Source organism: Temnothorax nylanderi, unplaced genomic scaffold, assembly GCF_030848795.1.
Source record: "Temnothorax nylanderi isolate EJ_2023f unplaced genomic scaffold, tnyl_v1.0 TNYL_tig0014_pilon, whole genome shotgun sequence".
Classification (NCBI taxonomy): Eukaryota; Metazoa; Arthropoda; class Insecta; order Hymenoptera; family Formicidae; genus Temnothorax; species Temnothorax nylanderi.
In genome coordinates this window covers 673,988-697,125 of record NW_027249076.1, presented here as the reverse complement: position 1 = coordinate 697,125, position 23,138 = coordinate 673,988, and the positions used below count along the sequence as shown (strand labels likewise).

At 31.2% G+C, this 23,138-nt stretch overlaps 1 protein-coding gene and 1 long non-coding RNA gene across 2 annotated transcripts; one reads left to right on the top strand and one right to left on the bottom strand.

Annotated features, from left to right (window-relative positions):
* Positions 1 to 565: 565 nt before the first annotated feature.
* LOC139768116 (uncharacterized) lies at positions 566 to 19,893 on the bottom strand. The gene is made up of 8 exons (XM_071697992.1): positions 19,596 to 19,893; positions 13,031 to 13,157; positions 10,139 to 10,232; positions 9,837 to 9,952; positions 6,233 to 6,466; positions 4,627 to 4,829; positions 4,193 to 4,258; positions 566 to 4,113 (listed from the first exon to the last, which is right to left on the bottom strand). The coding sequence occupies exons 1-8, from the start codon at positions 19,618 to 19,620 to the stop codon at positions 3,968 to 3,970; spliced, it is 1,011 nt and encodes a 336-aa protein (XP_071554093.1). The 5' UTR covers positions 19,621 to 19,893; the 3' UTR covers positions 566 to 3,967.
* Positions 6,295 to 11,082, top strand: LOC139768118 (uncharacterized). The gene is made up of 3 exons (XR_011717280.1): positions 6,295 to 6,361; positions 10,548 to 10,661; positions 11,025 to 11,082. It is a non-coding gene; the product is annotated as an uncharacterized lncRNA (long non-coding RNA).
* Positions 19,894 to 23,138: the final 3,245 nt, after the last annotated feature.

Here is a 23,138-nt window from a genome sequence, read left to right as displayed (position 1 = left end):
ATGCTTAAGTAACAAAGAAAGCATATTATTATATAAAACAATTCTTTTTTTGTTTTTGTTTTTGTTTACGCGGAAGAGGGGAAATACCTCGCGTATCCCCGGGCCCCGGCCACCCGGAGTATGTGGGGCTTGCACCCACTAAAACCCCTCTCCCTAACAATCAGCACACGGGACTACAGTCACGTCACACGGGAGACCAGAGGTATTACATCATGTGACGAGACAGCCCTTCACGCATAGCGCTAGGAACACGTAATCAAAAGACAAAAGACACACGGAAGGTCAAAAGCCCCGAAGCGCCCGCCATCCCAGGGGAACGTAATATAAAACAATTCTACAAAATTAAAGATTTATTATCTTTAATTCCCAATAGATATATATTAACTTTTTTATTGCTATTAGCACCTAGGTATATGCGTTGAACTAACGTCGCTTATTATAAATAGACTATTATAAGTGATCGGTAGTTATTATATTTTATCAACGACTGCTTAGCAATTATATTGTTTTTACTTCATGTTTAATGTTTAATGTTTACACTGAAAAATTCAATAAAAAATAAAAATCGATAAAAATGTTTTCTTTATTGTGTAACAATTCAGCAATTTCAAGAGAATTTTAATACATTCTATAAAGAATATGTGCTGGCGAGAAGTGTGGCCGTCACTATATAGCGTCGGTCGCTGCTGAGCGTGTAGCGTCGTCTATCTCTATATTACAATATGCCCTAGTTTAATTGCGAATGGATTACAATATACAATAAATTATTTTTTTTTAATTTTCTAAGAATAACATTTGTTTAATCTTTATAAATACAGTATCGATAAAACGTATTGGATCACCTCCAAAAATATAGAAAGCGCAAGTAAATCATGACAATCATGGCACAGAGAGATGTGCAGCGCTGCTCTAAGAAACCGAAGATCCGATTTCAAATTCGACCAAAAATCGTCGGTTTTTTTATTCGATCACCATATCTCTCATGGATACATAGGCATGGTGAAGGAATTCTGTATCCGTTTGAGACTTGAGGTTATTCTTTTGTAACTTGATATGCGCCATTTCCGAAATTAATCGTTTGGATAAAAATTTTTCTCTGTCTAGTATTTCGACATTCTCCCAATCAAATTCATGGTCGAAATTAATTCTATGTTCCGTAATAACAGATTTTGAGTTGTAGTATTTCTATGGATGTGATTTCGATGTTCGGAAATTCTGGTTTTTAATTGTCTCATCCTTTGCCCGACGTAAGAAGCATCACAATTTTTGCATGAGATCTTGCAAAAATTGTGATGCTTCTTGATAAACTACGTTCTTGTTGGATTGGATTGGGAGAGTGTCTTTCTGTAGGGGAGACCGGGGCTAAAAGGTCAGTTTTTTTTCGGTGCCGATTTTTAACAACAAAATAAATAATTTTAGTTAAACGTGGTATACCACTGTAAAGAGTGAACCTTTAGCTACAAAATTTATATAGGAAATTTTTGTCTACGTCGCTTTGTTTAACCGGTATAGAGCAAAAACGACAACGGTGGAAAAATTGAAATCTCAAAAATGCCGGGGTTTAAACGTCACACTGCATTTTCAATACATATACGTACATCTAATCCTGAAAAATGATAGAATACATTTTAATAATTGTTTTTTAAGAGAAAAATATAAAAATTTATTTAAAATTTTTATGCGAAACATTATTAAAAAATAGTTACGAGGGTTCCTCTTTCCGCAGAAGTCACTCGCCCGACTTGTTTCACTCCTCGACGTCCGATGACTCTATTCGGTGTCTGAACGGTTGTAATTCCCGTCTCATCCATATTCCATATGCAATGAGCCTGGAAATGCCCGGAAATGCCTTGGAAATGCATCTGGACTGCTTACTGACCGATTAGCCCCAAACACAAGTTTCAGGTTTGATCGCCCACGAAATATTAGACATCAACGATAATGAAAAAACTACACTGGATTCGTGTTCAGCATGCATTACTCTTTATAATCACGTACCTCGAGATTTGGAGAGCAAATATTATTGCAGATATTACAAAATTTCCACGCGCAGAAAATGTAACTTTCACTTTCCGAAAACACGTTTGCCCTCGTAAAAATCATAATACGGCAGGTAACCTGCCGAAACTCCGTTGGTCACATGGGTACCATATAAGCAGCGTTTACAATGTTAATAGCGAGTTCACACAATATACAGGTTCCGAGATATTTGATTTGACGCTTCAACCCCGTTGACCTTTTAGCCCCGGTCTCCCCTACTCTAATAAAATTTCGCATTTTATTTAGGCTGAAAAACGAAAAATTAACATTTAGATCTTTAGTGACGCTTTTAAATTTCTCCGCAATGTTTGAAACGCAAGGAATAGTGAACCAGATACGATGTTCTTCGTTATCATTACTCGGTGAAGGTTTATTTTAGGAAATAGGGTGTTGCGACATAAAATTGAGATACCAGCCTGAGAAGGTAGGTTTGTGAAACCAGTCAAATTCTAAGACGTTATTGTTATTGATGATGGTTACATCCAAGAAATCTAGCTTTTCACCTCCTATTTTAATCGTAAATTGTAATCTATGTAAAAGACAAGCCGATTGGCTATTTACGACTAGGGCTTTTAAGACACCCCGATTACGGCTATTCGCGACGAGTGGTTCGTCCTGGCTATCTTAAGAGCAGTATTGCTCGCAGGCCAATAATTAAAGAAGAAGAAGAAGATTGTAAAGGCCTGGAACTGAATAATATACTGGATTTGTGATAGTTACTATAAGTACTAAATTTAAAAAATATCAAAAATGCAAAATCAAAGCAAATATAATTAATTTTATTTTACGTTTTTAAATATAATGTACTTTGATAAGATTTGATTAACAATTATTATTTTTTTTATATTACTTATATTACTTTTAATTATTACTTTTTTAATATTACTAGATTAATTTTATTTTGCGTTAAAAATAATACAATTTTAAGTTTTATTTAAAATGTTATACTTATGGTGAAACTGACAACGAGTAACACTGACATGCGGGAATCGTGGATACATATCTATATTTTTTTCTTAATAATTTTATTTTTTTTCTAATCCTAGAAGAAGACGATAATTCACGTTTTCCATAATAATGATAATCTTTATTTATAATAAAAGAATTAAAAACGTTTTCCACGTATAAAATTAATTCTGACATGTTTGAAAAAAATATTTTTGCAGAGGAAAATTTTAAAATGCGTGTATCCTGCATATCAATATTATCTCGTTTTACTTATATACTTATCGAAGATCTCAACATTTATCAAAATAAATACGATTTGATGTATTTTGTATTTAAAAAAATATGTAAGTTTTATTTAAAAAAATAATATAAGAGAATTATAGCTCCAAATAAATTTAATATATAGTCTTACAACTTTTGTTATTAAATTTCACGTTCTTTTTTAGTGCTTTAATAATATATTTACAAATATAGTATAGAATATCCTATAAATATTTTTTTAAATATTTGTGAATAATCTGTAATTGTTCTAAAAATGTGTATAGAACATTTGAATGTAAACGATTCCGCTTTAAATGTTCTATAAATATTCTCGAATAATCTACAAATGTTTGTGAATATTCCCAAATATATTAAGAAAAATGTCTATATTCCAAGATTGTTTTACAAATATTCACAAATATCCTATAATTGTTTTATAAATGTATACAGAATATGCGATACCCCATTTTTAATGTTCCTAAAATAATCTATAAATGTTCTATAAATATATTTTGCATATGTAAAAAAATTATGGATTATGCGGAAATATTTATAAAACATTTGTAGATTATTCGAGAATATTTACAGAAATTTCTAAGGACATTCAAAGCGGGACATTACACGTTCTTTGCACATTTATAGATCATTCATAGAAAGTTCATGAATATTCTAAAGAATATTTATAGAACATTCATGGAATATTTCATGCTGTATGGGATTAGCGTTTAGGGTATAGGTTAATCCGGACATTATTTATCCCGAATTTCATCCACGCAAGTATAGGAAAGTTTTGCATACTCCAAATTATGAATGTGACCAAGCAGTAATTGTATATTTTTATTACTGCTCCAATATAAGGTACAACTGAAAAAGGTAGAGAATAAATTAGCGGACCATATTGATTACAATAATAAAATGCCGCACAAATCTGTACAGTACTTACGACACAAATAAAACAGCGTCTCACGATATTTCGTAACTAACCAACTATACCATCCAAGCTTTTTATCTGAAACATTAATTATCTTCGATAAAAATTTTAATTTTTCAATTAATACAAAAAATTTTTTAAATATATTATCAATGCTGATGAAAAGGACTAAATAAAAGACATCTAATTTCACTGTAGATAACTGTCATTATAGCAAGCATTATAAAACTAAATAGAAGTTATATTTTTCTTACAAAAAATACATATCCTTATTTTATATCTTTAACAATTTCTGGCTTAATAAAAGTAACAGTGCTAATTTTTATCGACAATATATTAATTAGAATTAAATATTCAAAAACAATAAAAAGATATCAATAAAAGAACAATTCAAAATTATCGAAATATAAATATATTTGTAATTAAAACAAAAATTGAATACTTACATGGGAGATCATGTAATTTATAAGTCAATGACAGAAAAGACTCTTTATCCGCCGTGATATCTATGTACCAAAAGGCATCTAATGCGTATGTTGTTATTTCATCAAATTCAGATGAAACTTTACTTAAATAAGTTCCGTAGAGTTTTTTAAGCTTCTGACATAATTCAGTAGTCTCCTTTGCGTTTTTTCGACATAGGTTAAATCTGTAGATAAAAAAGAACAACTAATAAAGTTAGCTCTATAACCTGCTCTACCGTTAATTTTTAGACTGTTATTTTTTAATTTCACACCAGTCATTATTTTTAATTATTTATTTATTTATTTATCCGTGACCTCAAAATTTTCGTTCAATTTGGTTTTAGTATTCCCTTTGTTATCAATTTTAAATTTCTCCTACTCTTAACCCTTTACCTACAATACCGTTTAAATATTATACAGTGAATTGGTTGTTTGTTGCTTCCTGACTTTACTTAGTCACTGTTTGACAGCCGGATGAGACGGTTGTTATTTGAAATCACACTGAGAAAAATATCTCGGAAAAAGTTAACACAATATTGTAGGTAGACCTTATTTTGTCAGATAACTAACTTTAAATTGTAATGTAATAGAAAATATGAAATACACCGATTAACTACAATTTTGTAGCAAATTTATTTTGTCACATGCAAACACAAAAACTGTGATTCTGTGAAACAAACGCGCGAATTAATATTGTAATATTTTACAGTCTTAAGCAGTTTGTCAATTGATTTCAGACAATCTGAGAATAATTTTTTAGAACAATTTTTTAGACACATTTACTACAATTTATCCCTATCCCTATTTGTACTATTATTTGTAGAAGAGATCTTCACAATTGTACTATCTGATGCTACACTTTTTTCTGAGTGCAGGGATGTCTTATTTTAAGTGCATCATTATTTCAATTGTAACAGCGTTCTCTACTTACAAATCGTATTGCTTCTCGATGTTTTTTTTTACCACTTTTAATGCTTATTCTCGCGTTCTCTAAGCTGGTGATTAAGTGACATTACTTCTCTTTTTGCTCAAGTTATAACTCATTTTAATTTCGATCATATAAATAATAAACTATTATCATTAGCCAAGCTTTACTTAGATTTTCTTATAGAAAATTTCCTCGCGCTATTTTTAGACCACCAAATTTGAAGTTACTCATTTATTTCTCGCCGGAGAACATGAGATCGTTTTGATTTAATTGTCACCGCATCGCTGAAGATGGCTCAAAGCGGAGCCGAAACGATCGATTTATGATTATGTATCTTATTATTAGTAATTAAAGATTGTTATAACGTCAATTTACGCACCGTCAACCGCGTTGGACTCTCAAAGCTTTTTTGCTTGTCACTTGTTAATACATATATATATATATATATATATATAGAATTCTAAAATTGATGTATATCTCTGTCTAAATTTATAAAGTATTAGAGATTATACATACATATAATAGAATATATTATATTCAGAGATGTTAATGAATAAAAGTGATTTTTACTAAACCTGTTTAGTAAAAATCACACACACACACACACACACACACACACACACACACACACACAGTTTTCAACATTATCATATACATTACCTATCAGAGATTCCTAACATGTAGGCATTTACACGCCAGAAATGATTAAATGCTTCATCTTCTTCCAGTGTATTGGACAATCCAAAATTCTTAGGCGCATTGTATATGAATCCCACGAAACCGTATTGAGTAAGTACCATATCTCTTTGAGTAATTTCTCCATGACCAGCATTCTTTGATTTCATGGTGCCTATTTTATGGTGCCAGCGGATTGCGTTCATCGATTTGTACCATCTAACAGATTTTAGGAGTTCAAGAATTTGTGCAAATATATATCTTCTCACATGAAGAATTTGCATGCTCAGATAAAACTTTAACTTAATTCAGAGAATATTTTTATAATGCGCGGTTCTAAATTTCTAAATACAATTCTACATTTGAATTTTTGTGATTTTTGCGAAGTTTTCATGATAACGCTCTTGTATGCTCTTACGAAGACTATAGAAAATTCCTTAGAGAATTCTTTCTATTCTTATTTAGAACAGCAAAAACAGCAACAATTATACACATAGGAAATATATTTGCGGAAATTACACTCAGAAAAGAGTTTAAAATACAAATAATTGAACATATAAATATAATATTATTAATTATTTGAATGTGATATTATTTCTTCATCTGTTTATAGTATTTTATTTAAGCAATAAAAAGTATATTGAATTATTTATATTTTAATCTCAAAGATTACAAAAATCTAGATGTAGAATTGTATTTAAAAATTTTAAAGAATTTTTTATTGTGACAATCTTGTTTGTAGCTTTATACAAATTATGAAAAATCTAACTATAGATCTTTAAGGATGTTCTGGAGAATCTGGAGAGCTCGTCAAAATGCTACGAAGTTGATGAAAATTTAATATCATATTCCGTATTCTCTTTCAAAGTTCGGGGCCAAATTTCAGATTGATTTATAATTTAGATAAAAAGTTTTCTATTTTTGAATACTCAAGTTTTAACACGTAATCTTATGGCGTCACAGAGAATTAAAATGTACCCAAAACCAAAAACATTATCCAAGTAACATCATATTGACCAAAAAATGACGTAATATTGGATCAATAGGATCAATATGACGTCAAAATAATGTCATTTTGACCGCAATGTGTTACTTGGGTAAAAAATGCTACCAATATAATGATATTTTACACACAAATAGATCATTAACAAATAAAAATATAGCAACAAAATTTGAAATAAGTTATATACAAAAATTTTTTTTCGCGATTTTTTTATTGAAAAAAAGAATAGTGGTAAGAGTTATTTACAGTTACTACATCTATGTCTTTTACATTCTATTAGATTTGCCGTGACTATTTATAGGTATACATTTTTTTTTCTTTGGTTCCCTGGAGAATAATATATCGGTGTTTTTAATATTTCCTGCATACTTTTGGTTAGGACGGTGCTCCAGAATATCCTAAAGTCATCTATTTTGAACATACATCTGTTTTGAGGTGCTATAAATAGAAGCATAACATAAAGAATAAACATTCAGAATGGCTAAAGCATTTTAGAGTGTTGTATGACCTGTAAAAAATATGTTAATTTATTATTAATAAATTCAGGTTGACGACCGGTTTGCATATTTCGGCCGGTTTTGCTTATTGCCATCCTCACTTCTCTCGGTTCGTAGCATCTAGGCCCTAGGCTGCTCACGGAGACGAAAGACGCTCAAGCCCAGGCTTAGGGATGATATTAGCTGTAAATCATGGGGCTTTGGTGCGTGTTAGAGTTCCTATTCTCTAGTGCGTCTTGTTTTTTTAATAGAATTATTAATATATGTGTACACACACAATTAACATACATTTTTATTTTACTGTTACTCTTAACTCTATAACATAATGATATTAATATTAATAATTCTATTAAAAAACAGCGCACAGGGCAACACGCACCGAAGCCTCATATGATTTACAGCTAATACCATCCTTGCACAGTAAAAAATCGTGCGTCCAAATGTTAAAATTTTCTTGTGTTACCAAGATTTGACTATTATTTCAATGTAAAATTAACATACAACAGCTATGTTATTATTTTCGTAACATTTTCATGTGTTGTATTTATGTCAACGTGATAACTAACACTTTATGTATGTCATTTAGAAATTGAATATTATTTTGAGTTCTTTTAACATAATTATTTCAAAAAATCAACACGTCTTAAAGTTATTTTAACATAAACAAAAGTTAAAGTAAATCTTCAAATAATCGTAAACTTTGACATATAAAATAATCAAATTTACTAAAATATGTGTTAATATAACTCAAAATAAAATGTATAATATACATTTCGTAAGAGTTACATTAAATCAGACGGAGCAAAATGTTATATCGACATTTTGTACAAGTTATTTTTACATTATACTTAAAGTTAAAAGAACACATATAAATGTAAAATATAGTGTCAATAAATTAACATTTCTAATTTGTCAACAAGTAACACACGATGAATGAGTTATTTTAACATAAAATTTAGAGTGGACTTTCTGGGACATTTGAAAAATGTTACAATTAACATTTTATTTTTTACTGTGTGAGCTCGAGTCTTTCGTCTCCGCGAGCAGTAGAGTCCCTCTAATCAGAGTCTAGCTGTACAGCAGCAACTTTTGATTGGTTCGCTATTTCTTGGCAAAAGCAAGAGAAACAGAAAGAGATAGAGATATAAGAGAGTCAAGCGATATGAATGTATATCGTTTGTATATCGCTATCTCTTTCTCTCTTATATCCTTCTCTCTCGCAGAATTTTGCCAGAATTGCAAGTTGACCAGACTCTGATTAGAGGGACTCTACCTAGATGCTAGAGTAGATATCTAGAATACCGAGTGGAGTAAGGATGACAGTAAGCAAAATCGGCCAAAAAGTGCAAACAGGCCGCGAGCCTTTATTTGAACGGAATTTATTCAGTATTTTTGAAATATCAAACATTCAAATATTACAAACAAATATTGCAAAGAATTTTACAAAGAAAAAATAATATTCTATACTCTTTATATGCTTGGAAATATTTTTATGGATTAGTATGTTACTCTTTCAGAAGAACAAGTTGCGTCTTACATAGCTATTAAGTATCTGAAATATTTTTTAATTATGTTATTCAAACTTAACTTAATTCTTGTTCTTGTGCACTTTTTTTGTTAAACAGTGTTACTGATATCGCGATTAATGTTTAATTTGGAAGAAAAATGCATATGAAATAAAAAATGGGCAATGAAAACCATTTAAATAGAAATTTAAAATAGTTTTTGAAAAAATGTATCTTAAATGCAAAATACAAAATCAGCATTTTATTTTGTATTTTTATTTCAAATCTATTTCAAATAATGCACATCTTTGGTTACTACGCAATATCATGATGATACTTATATGTTATGCAATATCTATTACGATCACGAGATCAAAGAGATCAAGTAAAATCATTATGTGATGTAGTTTCTGTATTCTTCTTTGTGTATAAATCTTAAACGTTCTTTGCATATACATAATTTACATATTAATAGAGATGCGATTGCGTTTCAAGAATAAATCACTTATTGTTTTTTGTTTGTATCGTGAATAATGAAGACCTGGGAAATACGAGTAATAATTATATGATTTGAAGAAACTTACTTGGAATTGGTATTAGATGGATCGCACGTAGCTATGTTGTGTAGATGCAGTACAGTTTCTGCATATCTCTTAAAAGCCGAACAAGTCGAACTACTTCGTTTTGTGCACAAGAGCACCTGTTAAGGGAACAAAAAATCTCTCGATAAATATTTTTACTTCTTGCAACAAATTTTTTTTATGCTGAGATTACGATTACATCGAAATATGAAAAAATAAAGAATCTAGATTAGTATACAAAAACTAAATTATTCATGGTTATTTTAACAAATATATATATTGTAAAATATATAAAATTTTAATACCTTTAGTATTGTCTCCACTGCAAATACTAAAATAAGTCCTACTGTGGCTGCCGCTACTATTGATAACATGTTTCGCTTATAATAATTTTGAGCTCTAAAAATAAATGTTATATTTTAAGATATTATGAATATAAAATAGGCAATGCCTATTTTAAAAAGATTATTGTACTATTGGAAACAAATGTCTGGTTTATACAGGGTCCAATAATTTTTGACAATGCCGAAGTATGAATATAGATTGGCTTAAGGGGTTATATACAGTTAGAATTTTCAAAAATTTGAATTTTGGTTTATTGCATTTTCGTAATGTACATGTATTCAAGTATATACTCTGAAAATTTCAGTCGATCCGACAAATATTCTCGAAGTTACACGCACATTTGTAAAGACGCCTCAGACCGTTTAAAAGCAGGTAGCAGAGACCCGAGGGAAGAATGGTCCGCAGACAGCATCAAATAGAACTTTTAGAAGCTGCCGAAGGATCAGAGGGCTTACTGTATGGGCCTGAAATAGACGACTCGATGTAAGTTGAAAAAAAATTTTTTACTACGTATAAAGTGCTCTTGAAACTTTTAAACGCGTTTATCTCAAAACTGTGTTTTCAAAGTCGGTGACCAAAGATTTCTCGGAAACGGCTGAACCGATCGGGCTCAAATTTTTACACAAGCTTTATAAATATATTTTTAGTAATTGATCGAAGGATTTTACTCGGTCGATAAATATTTTCCATTTATAAACAATTTAAGGCCAAAATTTATAGCAAAAATCGAAATTTTTTGTTAAGAAGCCGTCATTTTTGTTAAAATTAATATTTTGCTTATTCCTTCGATTAAATACTAGATAATATATTATATAAACGAAATCTGTTTTGGTTTTTTGATTTCAGATGATTCAGTCCAGAGATAGAGTGGTCACCGCAAGACACCTTTTTTTAGAGATGCTCCGAACGTCGGCTATAGCGGCCTTAAAAATCATTATTTTTAAACACAAAATTTGAGATTATACTTAAAAGTGACTACATAAGTGTGTAAAATTTTGTGTTTTTAAATTAAATGCCTTTCCAGGATAAATTCTTAAAAATTGCTTTTTTTCGGCCTCCTAACTGTATATAACCCCTTAAAACCGAAAAGAAATGTCATGTACCATTTTGCGCAATAGTTATGTGCGTAATTAATTAAACACCGTCTGAACCAATGTGCGCGTGAAAAGCGGTAGCCGAAGGGTGGTGAGCATCATCTGATAGCGAGAATCACGCAGCGAGCAGCGAGCGACATATGATATCGCTATAAACTATAAATTATATATATATATATATATATATATATATATATATATATATATATATATATATAAATAACGCGATGAGCGACGCGTGACATACGACACCATTGCTAAAAGATGTAACTATCCTACATGCTACTGAGGCATATGGATCTCAATGCTCTCATATTCGTCTCAGATGTTTCAGTTAATAACGCAATAACTATTGCGATTTTTTGCAAAATGGTACATGACTTTTCTTTTCAGTTTAAGCCAACCTATCTTCATACTTCGACATTGTCAAAATTACCGGATATCCTGTATGTATATATATACTGGGTGTACCGTAAAGACCGATCAACTCTTAAGGGTAGTCTTCCTGAGATCGTTTGGAGACAAAAATCCTAATGCCAAAATGTCGAGGCTGCTACATGAAGTGTTTAAACGGAAAAGGTTTAAAGTTCACTAGTGTGCTTGTCGAAATTTTGCGCACTCACGGACGTTGCATGTCAAAACAGCTCTTGCACACTTTACTCAACTCAAAGAAATATTTAAAATTATTATTATTTTTTATTTCTTTGTACAACTGTTCGCAAGACCGACGAATATCGGGATGACATTTGGCAGCCTCGACATTATGGCATTAGGATTTTTGTCTCCAAACGATCTCAGGAATCTACCCTTAAAAGTTGAGTCCGGTCTTACGGTACACCCAGTAGATATATATATATGTTATGTATATATATATGTATATGTGGGTTGGGAACGTCCCTTCAAAACGCCTTGCAACTCTGAGGGGAGTCAATAAACGTATATATATATATATATATATATATATATATATATATATATATATATAACCCCTATATATTCATATATATGTATATGTATTTATATGTATATGTATATATATGTATATATAATGTATGTATATATAATGCATATATAATGCATATATAAGTATATATACGTCTAGAGACAATTTTCTGGACTTTTCTGTTTTGTATCGGCAGATTCCAGGACATTTGGCATTTTCTAGGACTGTCCTAGAAAAAATTTAAGTCGTATGACAGTTTCCAGGACAGTTTTGGAACCTGCCACACACACGAATGTGAGGACAGCTTCTAGGACTGTACATCTAGAAAATAGAAAAAGTCCAGGAAACTGTCTCCAGGCATACATGTAGTGTGTGTGTGTGTGTGTGTGTATATGTATATATGTGTGTGTGTGTGTGTGTGTGTGTGTGTGTGTGTGTGTGTGTGTGTGTGTGTGTGTGTGTGTGTGTGTGTGTGCATGCACATTATATTTAATATACACATTATTTTATACACCAGAACATTCTAAAATTTTCTCAAGTTTTAAATCATTAATGTTTATACAAAAACATAGCACTAAATATCCAAGAATATAAATATTTTGAACGTAACACTAATTGTAAGATTGAAAATGTTTATTAGCTCTATAATCATATTTTTGTAAATATACAATATTATTCATCTTTTCCATGTTTGGTGTTTTTCTTTATATTTAATAAAAAAAAACATGTTTCTTGCTTACTTCATGAATCATTGCAATAATTATTATTACCGATATGTTGAAATTTTAACATCTTAAACCAACGTAGATACTTACTCTTTATATATATTTTCTTCGTACCACTCTGGGAGATCATTGGATGTTACTTCGGGTGGATCTGGATCGATCACACTGTTGTCTTCCAGGATTAATTTATAATGTTCTTCTACGGACTGCGTTTGAACTGCAATACGTTAACATATTTATACACGGAATAATGGAAATAATCAGATAATTCGAAAAATCATATAATTTACAATTCTATCTTTTTACATGGATGCATCAATATTTGTACTTTTTACAAAATAATGGTTTATAATTTTTAAGGTAGTTAGTCCGTGACAATACTGTCAAAAAGTTAATGATAGATAAATGACATATAGTATTTGGCTGGGATTGTCCGCGTTATGCATGTGTGTGTAAGAATCTCATATGTACATGTATATAGATACTAATGTGTGCTATTAGATTAGGTTCACTTCAAAGCTAACTTCAAAGGTTAGTTGTCATATGCGTCCACTGCTAGTATCAGGAATTGTGTACTTTAAGTATCAATTACTTCGAAACTAGACGGTCAAAGAGCTTGTATGTTTGTAAGTATATTTTTACAAGTCTCTTCTATCGTCTTCTTGTTTTTCATAAAAGTCGCAAGAGTAGTTTGATCGCTACAATTAGAAACATAATATCGGAAGCCGTTTTTGTACCTGTGATACGTGTAAAAAGTATTAACTTTGATTTCAATTATCTCAACTCGGTACGGTCAATTTTTTTCTAATTGCACAGGTATGTAAATCGTGTTTACATTAATATAGGGGAGACCGGGGCGAAGTCGTCACTATTTTTTCGATGCCGATTTTTAACAACAAAACAAATAATTTTAGTAAAAAGTGGTATACCGTTGTAAAGAGTGAACCCTTGGCTACAAAATTTATACGGGCATTTTTGGTCTACGTTGCTTTGTTCAACCGGTATAGAGTAAAAACGACAAAGATGCAAAAATTGAAATGTCAAAATTGCCGGGGCGGAGTCGTCACTCCATTCTCGGGCTGGATTTTAAATAAAAATTCATAATTCTGATCATGAAAAATGATAGGATACATTTTATTAATTATTTTTTAATAGAAAAATGGAAACATTAATTAAAAACACGATGGCGGAAAATAATTACAAGAAAAGCGCACTTATGTGCCCTACGCTCGCACGAAATGCTCTGTTCTCTATCATCTCTGAGCACATGCAGCCACATATTATCCAATCTCGTCCTCATTATCGTCCCTAATCTTATCCGTCCTGGTCGGAATCCGGCCACTGTTGCTTCCTTGCCTTTGATTTTCGCCCGAAGCCTCCATGATATCGTATGGCCACGTCATCCAAGCGTGCTATTTCATCATTATTCTTCTTCGGTCAGTCGTTCAACGTAGTTCTCGGGACTCCAAATTGTTTTGCGGCTACTTTTGTCTTAATTTTATCTTTTTTTTTCACCGTAAGAACTGCCTTCCTGAGTTGCTTCTTATCGACGGGAGTCGTTTTGCGTAAATACAATGGCTCACATTTGCAACGAAAACCAGAGTGAAACCACCGGGATAAAGTCGTCACAGTGACGAGTTCGTCCCGGTGGCTTGGTGACGACTTCGCCCCGGACACAGATTTTAAGTTTAATCGCTCATGAAATATATTAGAAACTCATGATAAGTAGCGTTTACAATATTAACGGCGAGTTCAGACAACATACAGATTTCGAGATAATTGTAGTGACGACTCTCCGCCCCGGTCTCCCCTAAGTTAATACTTTTTGATGACTACATTTGAATATTTTTAACTGCAAAATAATGTGTCGAATTAATTTAAGATACTGCAGAATTTTCTCGTGCATCAACTTTTGCACAAACCAACGTATGATTTTAGTTATTCAAGTTTTTGTTACTTTAGATAATTTGATCTTAATAACTAAAATTTATCTTAATAACTTGATAAACAGAACACAGCAACGATTTATGTTGAGCGTCACGCAGTAACACGGCAATGATTTTATGTTGAGCGTCACTGAACTCTGAAAGAGAAAGACGAGCAAAATGATTGTGAAATGGTGGGATATTTTCAGCACTGGCTCTGCAAGTGCTTTCATTCGATTTAATGTTACTCGTTGTCAATACGAACAGAATGAAGCATCGCGCGTTGCTGTTCTTCTTCATTCGTGTTTTAAATAAACGATTTTGTGACATATATTTATTTAATAATTTTCTTAACTCTTTCTATATTATTTACGCGGATCATAGATCACACGGTCATCAACTTCTGCTCGTGTATCGAAGAGCAACGTAGCTTTTCATGGGAAGGCGAAAACATAATGGATACGGGTATAAAGAATATAAAAATGTCGCGCAAAATACTGTATTTCGTGAGGTATGAATGGGAGATCGTTAGCGCGAGGAGACTCTCTTCTCGAAGGCCGTCCGGTAAATGCCGTCGTGTCAGGCTTCTTCCAAGCGAAGAAAATGCGCGAGAATCAGCTGAATATTTCGTCAAGGTCGTTGCCTTTCCTATAAATCCCACTTGCATGTGTGTGCACGCAGCTCAGAGTCGTCGTAAACCCACGTCGACCACAGACGCCCGCTGGGCGACTCGGCTACCCCGAACGTTTCATTGAGCGTCGCGATTTGGCCACGCGCCAAGTGACGTCACGAGCGGATGAGAATCCGGGTATTGCCGATAGTGATGGCGATGTCGTGGTCGAGAACGACGCCGCGAGTGATTTCGACCTTTCGTTCGAACGTAAAAACATCGTAACGCTAGTTTGAATCTTTAGCAGGGACGCATTCTTTCTACTAGAGTTTTCATTCAGGCAGAAAAGTTTTGTGGTCAAATACAGCGTCGGGTACCATCTTTCGGATGTAAAGAAACACGATAGCCTCACGAGAGAGATACTCGCGAAGAATAACATTAGTAAACAGACATAAAACTGGAATTACGTTCTCACACGTGACAAAATTGTCTAATATCTATAATACAACTCTCTAATTTGATTTGTCCGTTATTCCAAAAAATGCTGCAAATGCATTTCGTGCAAATTTTTTCGCTATATCTGTGGCAGAATTCGTAACGCAAGTGAAATTCGTGGTTAATTGAATCTAGCAAAAATGACTCGTGCTTGCACGCATGCGAAGCCGAACGTAAACTAAACAACGGTAGGCGAGGCGCGACTAGTTCCGTGAAGTTGGCACCCGACTTTAACAAAATAAATTTTTAAAAAAAGGAAATTGTAGCATTTTCTTTGTAGTTGTTTGTAGTAACAATAATTTCGTTTGTAGTTTTATCGATTTTGCAAAAACAAAGATTTTTAAAAATCACTCTTGCCTAAAATTGAGATATTTGAAATTCGCTCGCGCCATGTGTTTTAGAATCGTTTGTAGTTGTTTGTAGTAACAATAATATCGTTTGTAGATTTATCCATTTGGAAATAACAAAAAATTTAAAAAATCACTCTTACTCAAAATTGAGATATTTGAAATTCGCTCGCGCCATGTGTTTTAGAATCGTTTGTAGTTGTTTGTAGTAACAATAATTTCGTTTGTAGTTTTATCCATTTGGAAATAACGAAAAAAAAAATCACTCTTACTCAAAATTGAGATATTTGAAATTCGTTCGCGCCATGTGTTTTAGAATCGTTTGTAGTTGTTTGTAGTAACAATAATTTCGTTTGTAGTTGTAGTTACAACGTATTTAATATACAAACAACGTATTTGCAAAAATACTCGATTCCGCTTGCGCTATGTGTTTTAGAATCCTTTAGTAGTTGTTTGTATATTGTTTGTAGTTTTATCCATAAAAAAACAAATATTTTAAAAAAATACTCTTAAAAACCCTAAATTGAGATATCTAAATCAAAATTTTTTTCGTGTACTTCTTAATGTATCCGAACGTTTTCCGAAGAGTTCTGTTCATAAACATTTGTCTATTTTTCAAAAAATCGGCAAGCGGCTAGATGTGTTTAAATCAAATCGTTATTTGTATTAAATAATTTAAAACTATTTGGAAAACGTTATTTAACAAACACTAGAAATATTCTAGAACACCCAGAATTTCAGAAATCGGCCAGCGTCTCATTTGTTCTTCGAAAAACGTTTGTTCGGATTATTCAATTCAGAAATATACGAGAATTATTTTAGAACTCAGAATCTAGGGCTCTGATCTTTATTCCGTTTAAACGTTTTTAAAAACGTTTAAACGCGAAACGTTTTTCCATCCATTTTTAAATTCGTTTCTTCGAAAAACGTTTACGTTTAAACGTCTAACGTTTAACCGTTTAGTAAATTAAAGTTTATAAACGTTTTAAACGTTTAAACGTTTAAACGTTTATCAAGAAACGTTTTCAGAAAAAATGTAAAAAAAACGTTTCGTTTAAACGTTTATTAAACGGATAATATTAGATTAAATATTTCCAGCGAGCTAAAAATATTTCGCGTATAAAAACGTTTTTCGAAAAATGAGATTTCGTTGTTCGTTTGTAATAAAATAATTTCGTAGTCTGAATGTGTTGTTTTAAATATTTCTTGTTAATTTTAAAGATATCTCGAATCCGCTTGCGCCATGTGTTTTAGACGTTTGTAGTTGTTTGTAGTAACAACAATTTCGTTTTAGTGGAATAATTTAAAAGTTATAATTTGTAATAAACAAAAATATCTTTCAATTTTAAACATATCTCGAATCCGCTTGCGCCATGTGTTTTAGAATCGTTTGTATTTTTTGTAGTAACAATAATTTCGTTTGTAGTTTTATCCATTTTGCAAAAACAAAAATTTTTAAAAATCACTCTTCCCCAAAATTTAGATATTTGAAATTTGTTCGCGCCATGTGTTTTACAATCGTTTGTAGTTGTTAAACAACTACAAACTTGTCAGACAACTACAAACGATTCTAAAAACATGGCGCAAGCGGATTCGAGATATCTTTAAAATTGACAAAGATACGTAATTTGTTTATTACAAATACATTGCAACTTTTAAATTATTCCACTATAAACGAAATTATTGTTACTACAAACAACTACAAACGATTCTAAAACACATGGCGCGAGCGAATTTCGAATATCTAAATTTTGGGTAAAAGTGATTTTAAAAAATCTTTGTTTTTGCAAAATCGATAAAACTACAAACGAAATTATTGTTACTACAAACAACTACAAAGAAAATGCTACAATTTCCTTTTTTTAAAAATTCATTTTGTTAAAGTCGGGTGCCAACTTCACGGAACTGGCGCGACTCGCGACGAGCGACGAGACAAAAGACAACCGCTGTTCCCGGGCCGCTACCATCTGGCGACGATGGTCTATAGCGTAGGTCAGGAGCGCAACATACATAAAAAATCCCGACAATATCTAAGAAGCTTATTTTATTTACAACTGTGTTCCAAAATTTATAGCATATGTGCACTATAGATTTTCAGCACTGACAGTGAATTTTTGAAACACAGCCTTTATATAATTAATGTGTAAGTAATCATGTAAATAATAGTATATAAATAATGTAAAGTAGATATGCAAAGGTGAGTAATGTATTGAGTTGCTGGGAAAGAAAAGGTTAGGTACTTTTGTGTTGCTTCATATCTTGCCTTTATATATCCCTACAGTAGAAATTTCGAGAATGTGTTTCAGTAAACAGACTTGTCGCCAGGTTAGATTTTTCCCGCGATAACACTGTATTGCACCAGTCCGTCTTAAAGCCACGAGGCAAGAATCAATAAATATTTATCTGTCGGTTTATATATAATACACTTTTTGCTCGCAATGGAAATAAATAAAGATCGATGACGCGAAATATATCTTGAATATAAACTCAGACACTATTGCACTTATTTGTATAACGCATGACACTTCGATCACTCAATTGAAATTATATTATTAAATTTAATCGAAACTTCCTGAAGATCACTTTTCTCATCTAACAATAAGATTTACTCCTTAGAAAATCCATTACTTTGATTAAAAACTATTCCTCCTCCACGTGTGTTTAAGGATGTATAGGTCGTACAGTCCTTGCTAAAAGTTAAACTTTCAATAAAAGAAGACTTTGCATGTATGTCAAACAACTCAAAATTTTTTATATGTTAGAAGGGATTACCGTTAACAGTTTGAGTATGAATTTTTGTTATTTAAATAATTAGTATTGTTTAAACAATTAAAAAAATTGTTTTGTTGCAAAAAATTTTGAAACTTTAAATACAATATCAATGATATATGTTTTACATATAAAAAAAGTTTAAGAAATATCTTAATGGTTTATTTATATTTTATTTATATTTACACAGCAAAAATGTCGATTCTCTATAAGGGATAATGTTAATTTTATCAACTTTAAACTTAAATAACTCTTAAATAACTTCAAACTTTTACAGAGTATTTTAAATTTAATTTAGAAACAATTTACAGCACTTTCTGAATATATTTGAAATACCTCCAATACATCCTTAATTACAATAACTTTTAAACCAGTAAGAGAATTGTGTTGAAATTTTACACAGATACTTAGACGTAATAATAGAACAATCTATGAAATTTTTAGATTTTTGGTAATGCTTTGAGATGTCACCCATACATCCTTAACCTATGTTCAAAATCTTGTCTTACCATCGTTAATATGTTTCTTCGTCATTTTTACTGTTTCACTGTTGTATATTTCTATTAAAGTTCACAAACAACGAAAGATTTCGCAGTAATAAAAGCGCGCGCGTGTTGTCGCCGAGCGTTCCAGCTTGATACTGCGGTAAAAGTGAGACTCAACGGTCAGTCTCCTTCACCAGCATTCATTTCCCCTGCAGGTGGATTGCGGGTGCGCACTGCACACCAGCGTCATGTGAACGTCTCGCACAGTTCATTCTTTCTCTTTTTCTCCAACGAAAAGAAAAAGAGGAAAGATGAACCGTGCAAGAAGTGTAGCTGAAACGAGACTTTTTCGGCTGCGTTCGAAAACTGCACTCGGGTGCACCAGCGTCGTTCTGTCCTTGTTCAACTTTTAGTAAATAACAAAGATAGAACGACGTGATGTGCACCCGAGTAAAGTTTTCGAACGCAGCCCTGATATACATATTGCGGGGTAAAACCCATAGTGGTGTAAGTTAATTTTTTTAAAATATTATATATCTTTCCTCTTCTCGCTGCATTAATTTTGCAAAAGTAGATATTTATATTTTGGAAAGTGTCGAAACGTCTGAATATGTATTGACTAATATATTTTATCTTATTGACTATATTTTGATTGCGCAATAATTACCGCGCGTACCGCGCGATTGTCTCTCTCACTATTCCTTATTTGATTTATTCAGGAGAACCTATACTAATTTATTATTATATTATATTATTATATTTTGGAGATTCACTATGAATTTGATATATGTATATTGCTCAAATTTATGTTATTTTTACTGTTATTTATTTACGTTTAATAATATAATAATATAATAATATAATAATATAATTATAGAATAATTTATACTATTACATTTTAGTTATGTTAATTAGAAATGTTGTTACTTAACCCCTAGCTTCCTACACTGGGGTACCTGTAACCTCAGATAAAATTCTTTAGGTTGCTATTTCGAGAATTTTCGATTGAGAGGTTGACAACTGTGCGCATTACAAGTTTAGAACATCGTGAAGGTATAGCGCTACTGATCCGGTTCAGTCGTTCACAAACCGATTGTGGGAACCACGTCCCGTAATTTTTCTAAACATTTTTGTTTTACTTTTTTTTAGATTTATATTAAAGAGTGTATGCATAGAAAATAATATATAAACATATAAATATATTAATATTAACGAATTTTGTCAAAAAAATGATCCAAACGAGAAGCAAGACGCGTAGCGCGACTAAAATTCAGCAACTGCTACGATCAACACAAAAAGACGAATCGAAATTAATTGATGACTCTAGCGATTCCGAACAAAAATTCGAAGAAACTGTTTCTGCTAATGAGTCAGAAGAGAATGCAGAGCTTGAAATAAGAACTTCATTTGACGACGATTTGACGCATTCCACGATGTAACCTCCATCGCTCTCTATTATGCACAGCGTGTGTTGCAAAATAAATATTAATTATCGTTCGAAATGTGTTCATAATAATAAAACATTAGTACAATAGATAAAACGTGTTCACGAATTTCTTTTTTGCCATAAGCACCGTGTTTATGTTTCTTGATAATTTTTTCATTATTTATGTTAAATTTGCAATATTAATATTTTATTAACATGTGAAATGCTTAAATTTACTGCTTTATGTCTCTTTTTTTAATAACTATAGTGTTCGTCCAAAGAAAATAAATTATAACAAAAATTTTATACGGCAATTTGCATAGTGTGCGAAAAGTAAGAAGTGCAAAATTAGCAATATTGACCCCTTGCAGTTTTTCCCTTAAAATTAGAATTTGTAATTTGCAAATTTTTTCCTTGTCATTTCAAGTCTGCTCTTTCAGAATCCACAAGAAAATTTGACTTATCTATGTTAGAAAAAAAGTGACGATTTTTTTTCAAATGAGTGCAAAATTCACGATTTTCAAATTTAACTTTTTTTTTACAAGCGAATATTTTACAAACTACTGTCTTTTTCATATTTTCTTATTCATAGGCGTATTCCTTGATGTCTGGCGTATCGATGGAAAAAAACGACTTACAATCAGTTGATTTTTTTCATATATTTTTAACTAAATATTCGACGTGAGGTAGCCTGTATCCCAGTGGGAAACCCGTAAAAATTTGAAAGTGTGGGAAGCTAGCGTTAAGATGTTAATTTCAGATAAGATAAAATATATCTAAGTAAGTTAAGATGTATTCAGATAAGATAAAGTAATAATTAGCTACCATATTCGCATATTCGCTAAAATAGAGAAAATATATAGAGAAAAATTTTTGGTGCTATTTTTTCTATATGTGGATAGTAATATTTAAACAAGAATTTAGCGACGTGTCTTTTACAATAATATGAATAAATGCCACATTTATTTAATTACATTTTATATGCATTATTTGTGTGTCATTAAACTTTTGTTATAATTCAACAATTTCCCCTAAAGTGAACATTTACAACGAAAATTACGTTTTATCTTAATCGTTAATAAATATCATTCTAATCTTCTTAATGCGATAGAGTGTTATGAGTCACAATTTTAAGTTTATTCTGAATTAAAGGAATATTCAGAATTATAGGAAATTTAAATAACCTTCGGCAAATCTATTTTTGTATTTTTGTTTTGATATTATCCATATGTCGTAATATTTTCACTTTCTATTTTGCATTTCCTATATTCCAAATCATTTCTGTACTGTATTTTAACGGAAAGTACAGTTTTTAATACAATAAAATTAGAAATGTAATTAATATTTTGTAACATTCACAATTGGTTCAAAATTATCGTGGAATTACTGCTTCTTCGATTTCAGAATGACTATGAACAATCTCACGTTTTTACACAGATTAAGCAGATAATTTTAATCACACGTATACATAAAGTGGTTATTATTGGATAAAAATTGGATAAATATTATCTTATCAAAAATTAAGCAACATAACAAAATTCCAAAATACGATTACACTTTACTGAAGGTTTATTTTCTTCTAAATAGAAACAGAGAAAAGAATTATTTATTAATTTAGTGTTAGCATAGTTATTAAATTGCAAAAGCATTGTTATAAATTATTATTGTTCGCATACTAAATTATGTCAAAGTACAAAAACAAATAAATTCAAAACTAATTCTCGATAAAATAATTATAATGCACTGTTGTGCATTTAATTTTTTATTAATAATTTATTACACAGAATTGAATTTTAAAAAATAACACTCAAAAATTAGATTTTAGAAAAGCTGATTGAGATACATTTTTAAACATATATACAGTGAAAATCTATTTGATAAGTCTATTGCTCTTTCTGATAATACACAAATTATGAATTTGCACATTGCTTCCTCACTATTTTTAAGTGTGCAAATTACAAATTTGCACATTGCTTCAACATTTTATTACGCTCACAAAGGTCCTCTTACAAAGAAACTTATGAGGTTTGCACATTACTTTCTCTTTTTATTCACAGAGGAAGCTTTATGAGTGCAATAAAGTGTTAATGAAGTAATGTGCAAATTCCTAATTAGCACATATAAAAATAGTGAGGAAGCAA

Coding starts and splice junctions, on each gene's coding strand:
- LOC139768116 (XM_071697992.1), bottom strand. CDS start 19,620: ATGACGAAGAAACATATTAACGATG. Junction 4,259..4,626: donor TAAATTACATGATCTCCCAT/GTAAGTATTCAA, acceptor TTAATGTTTCAG/ATAAAAAGCTTGGATGGTAT. Junction 4,114..4,192: donor GACGCTGTTTTATTTGTGTC/GTAAGTACTGTA, acceptor TACCTTTTTCAG/TTGTACCTTATATTGGAGCA.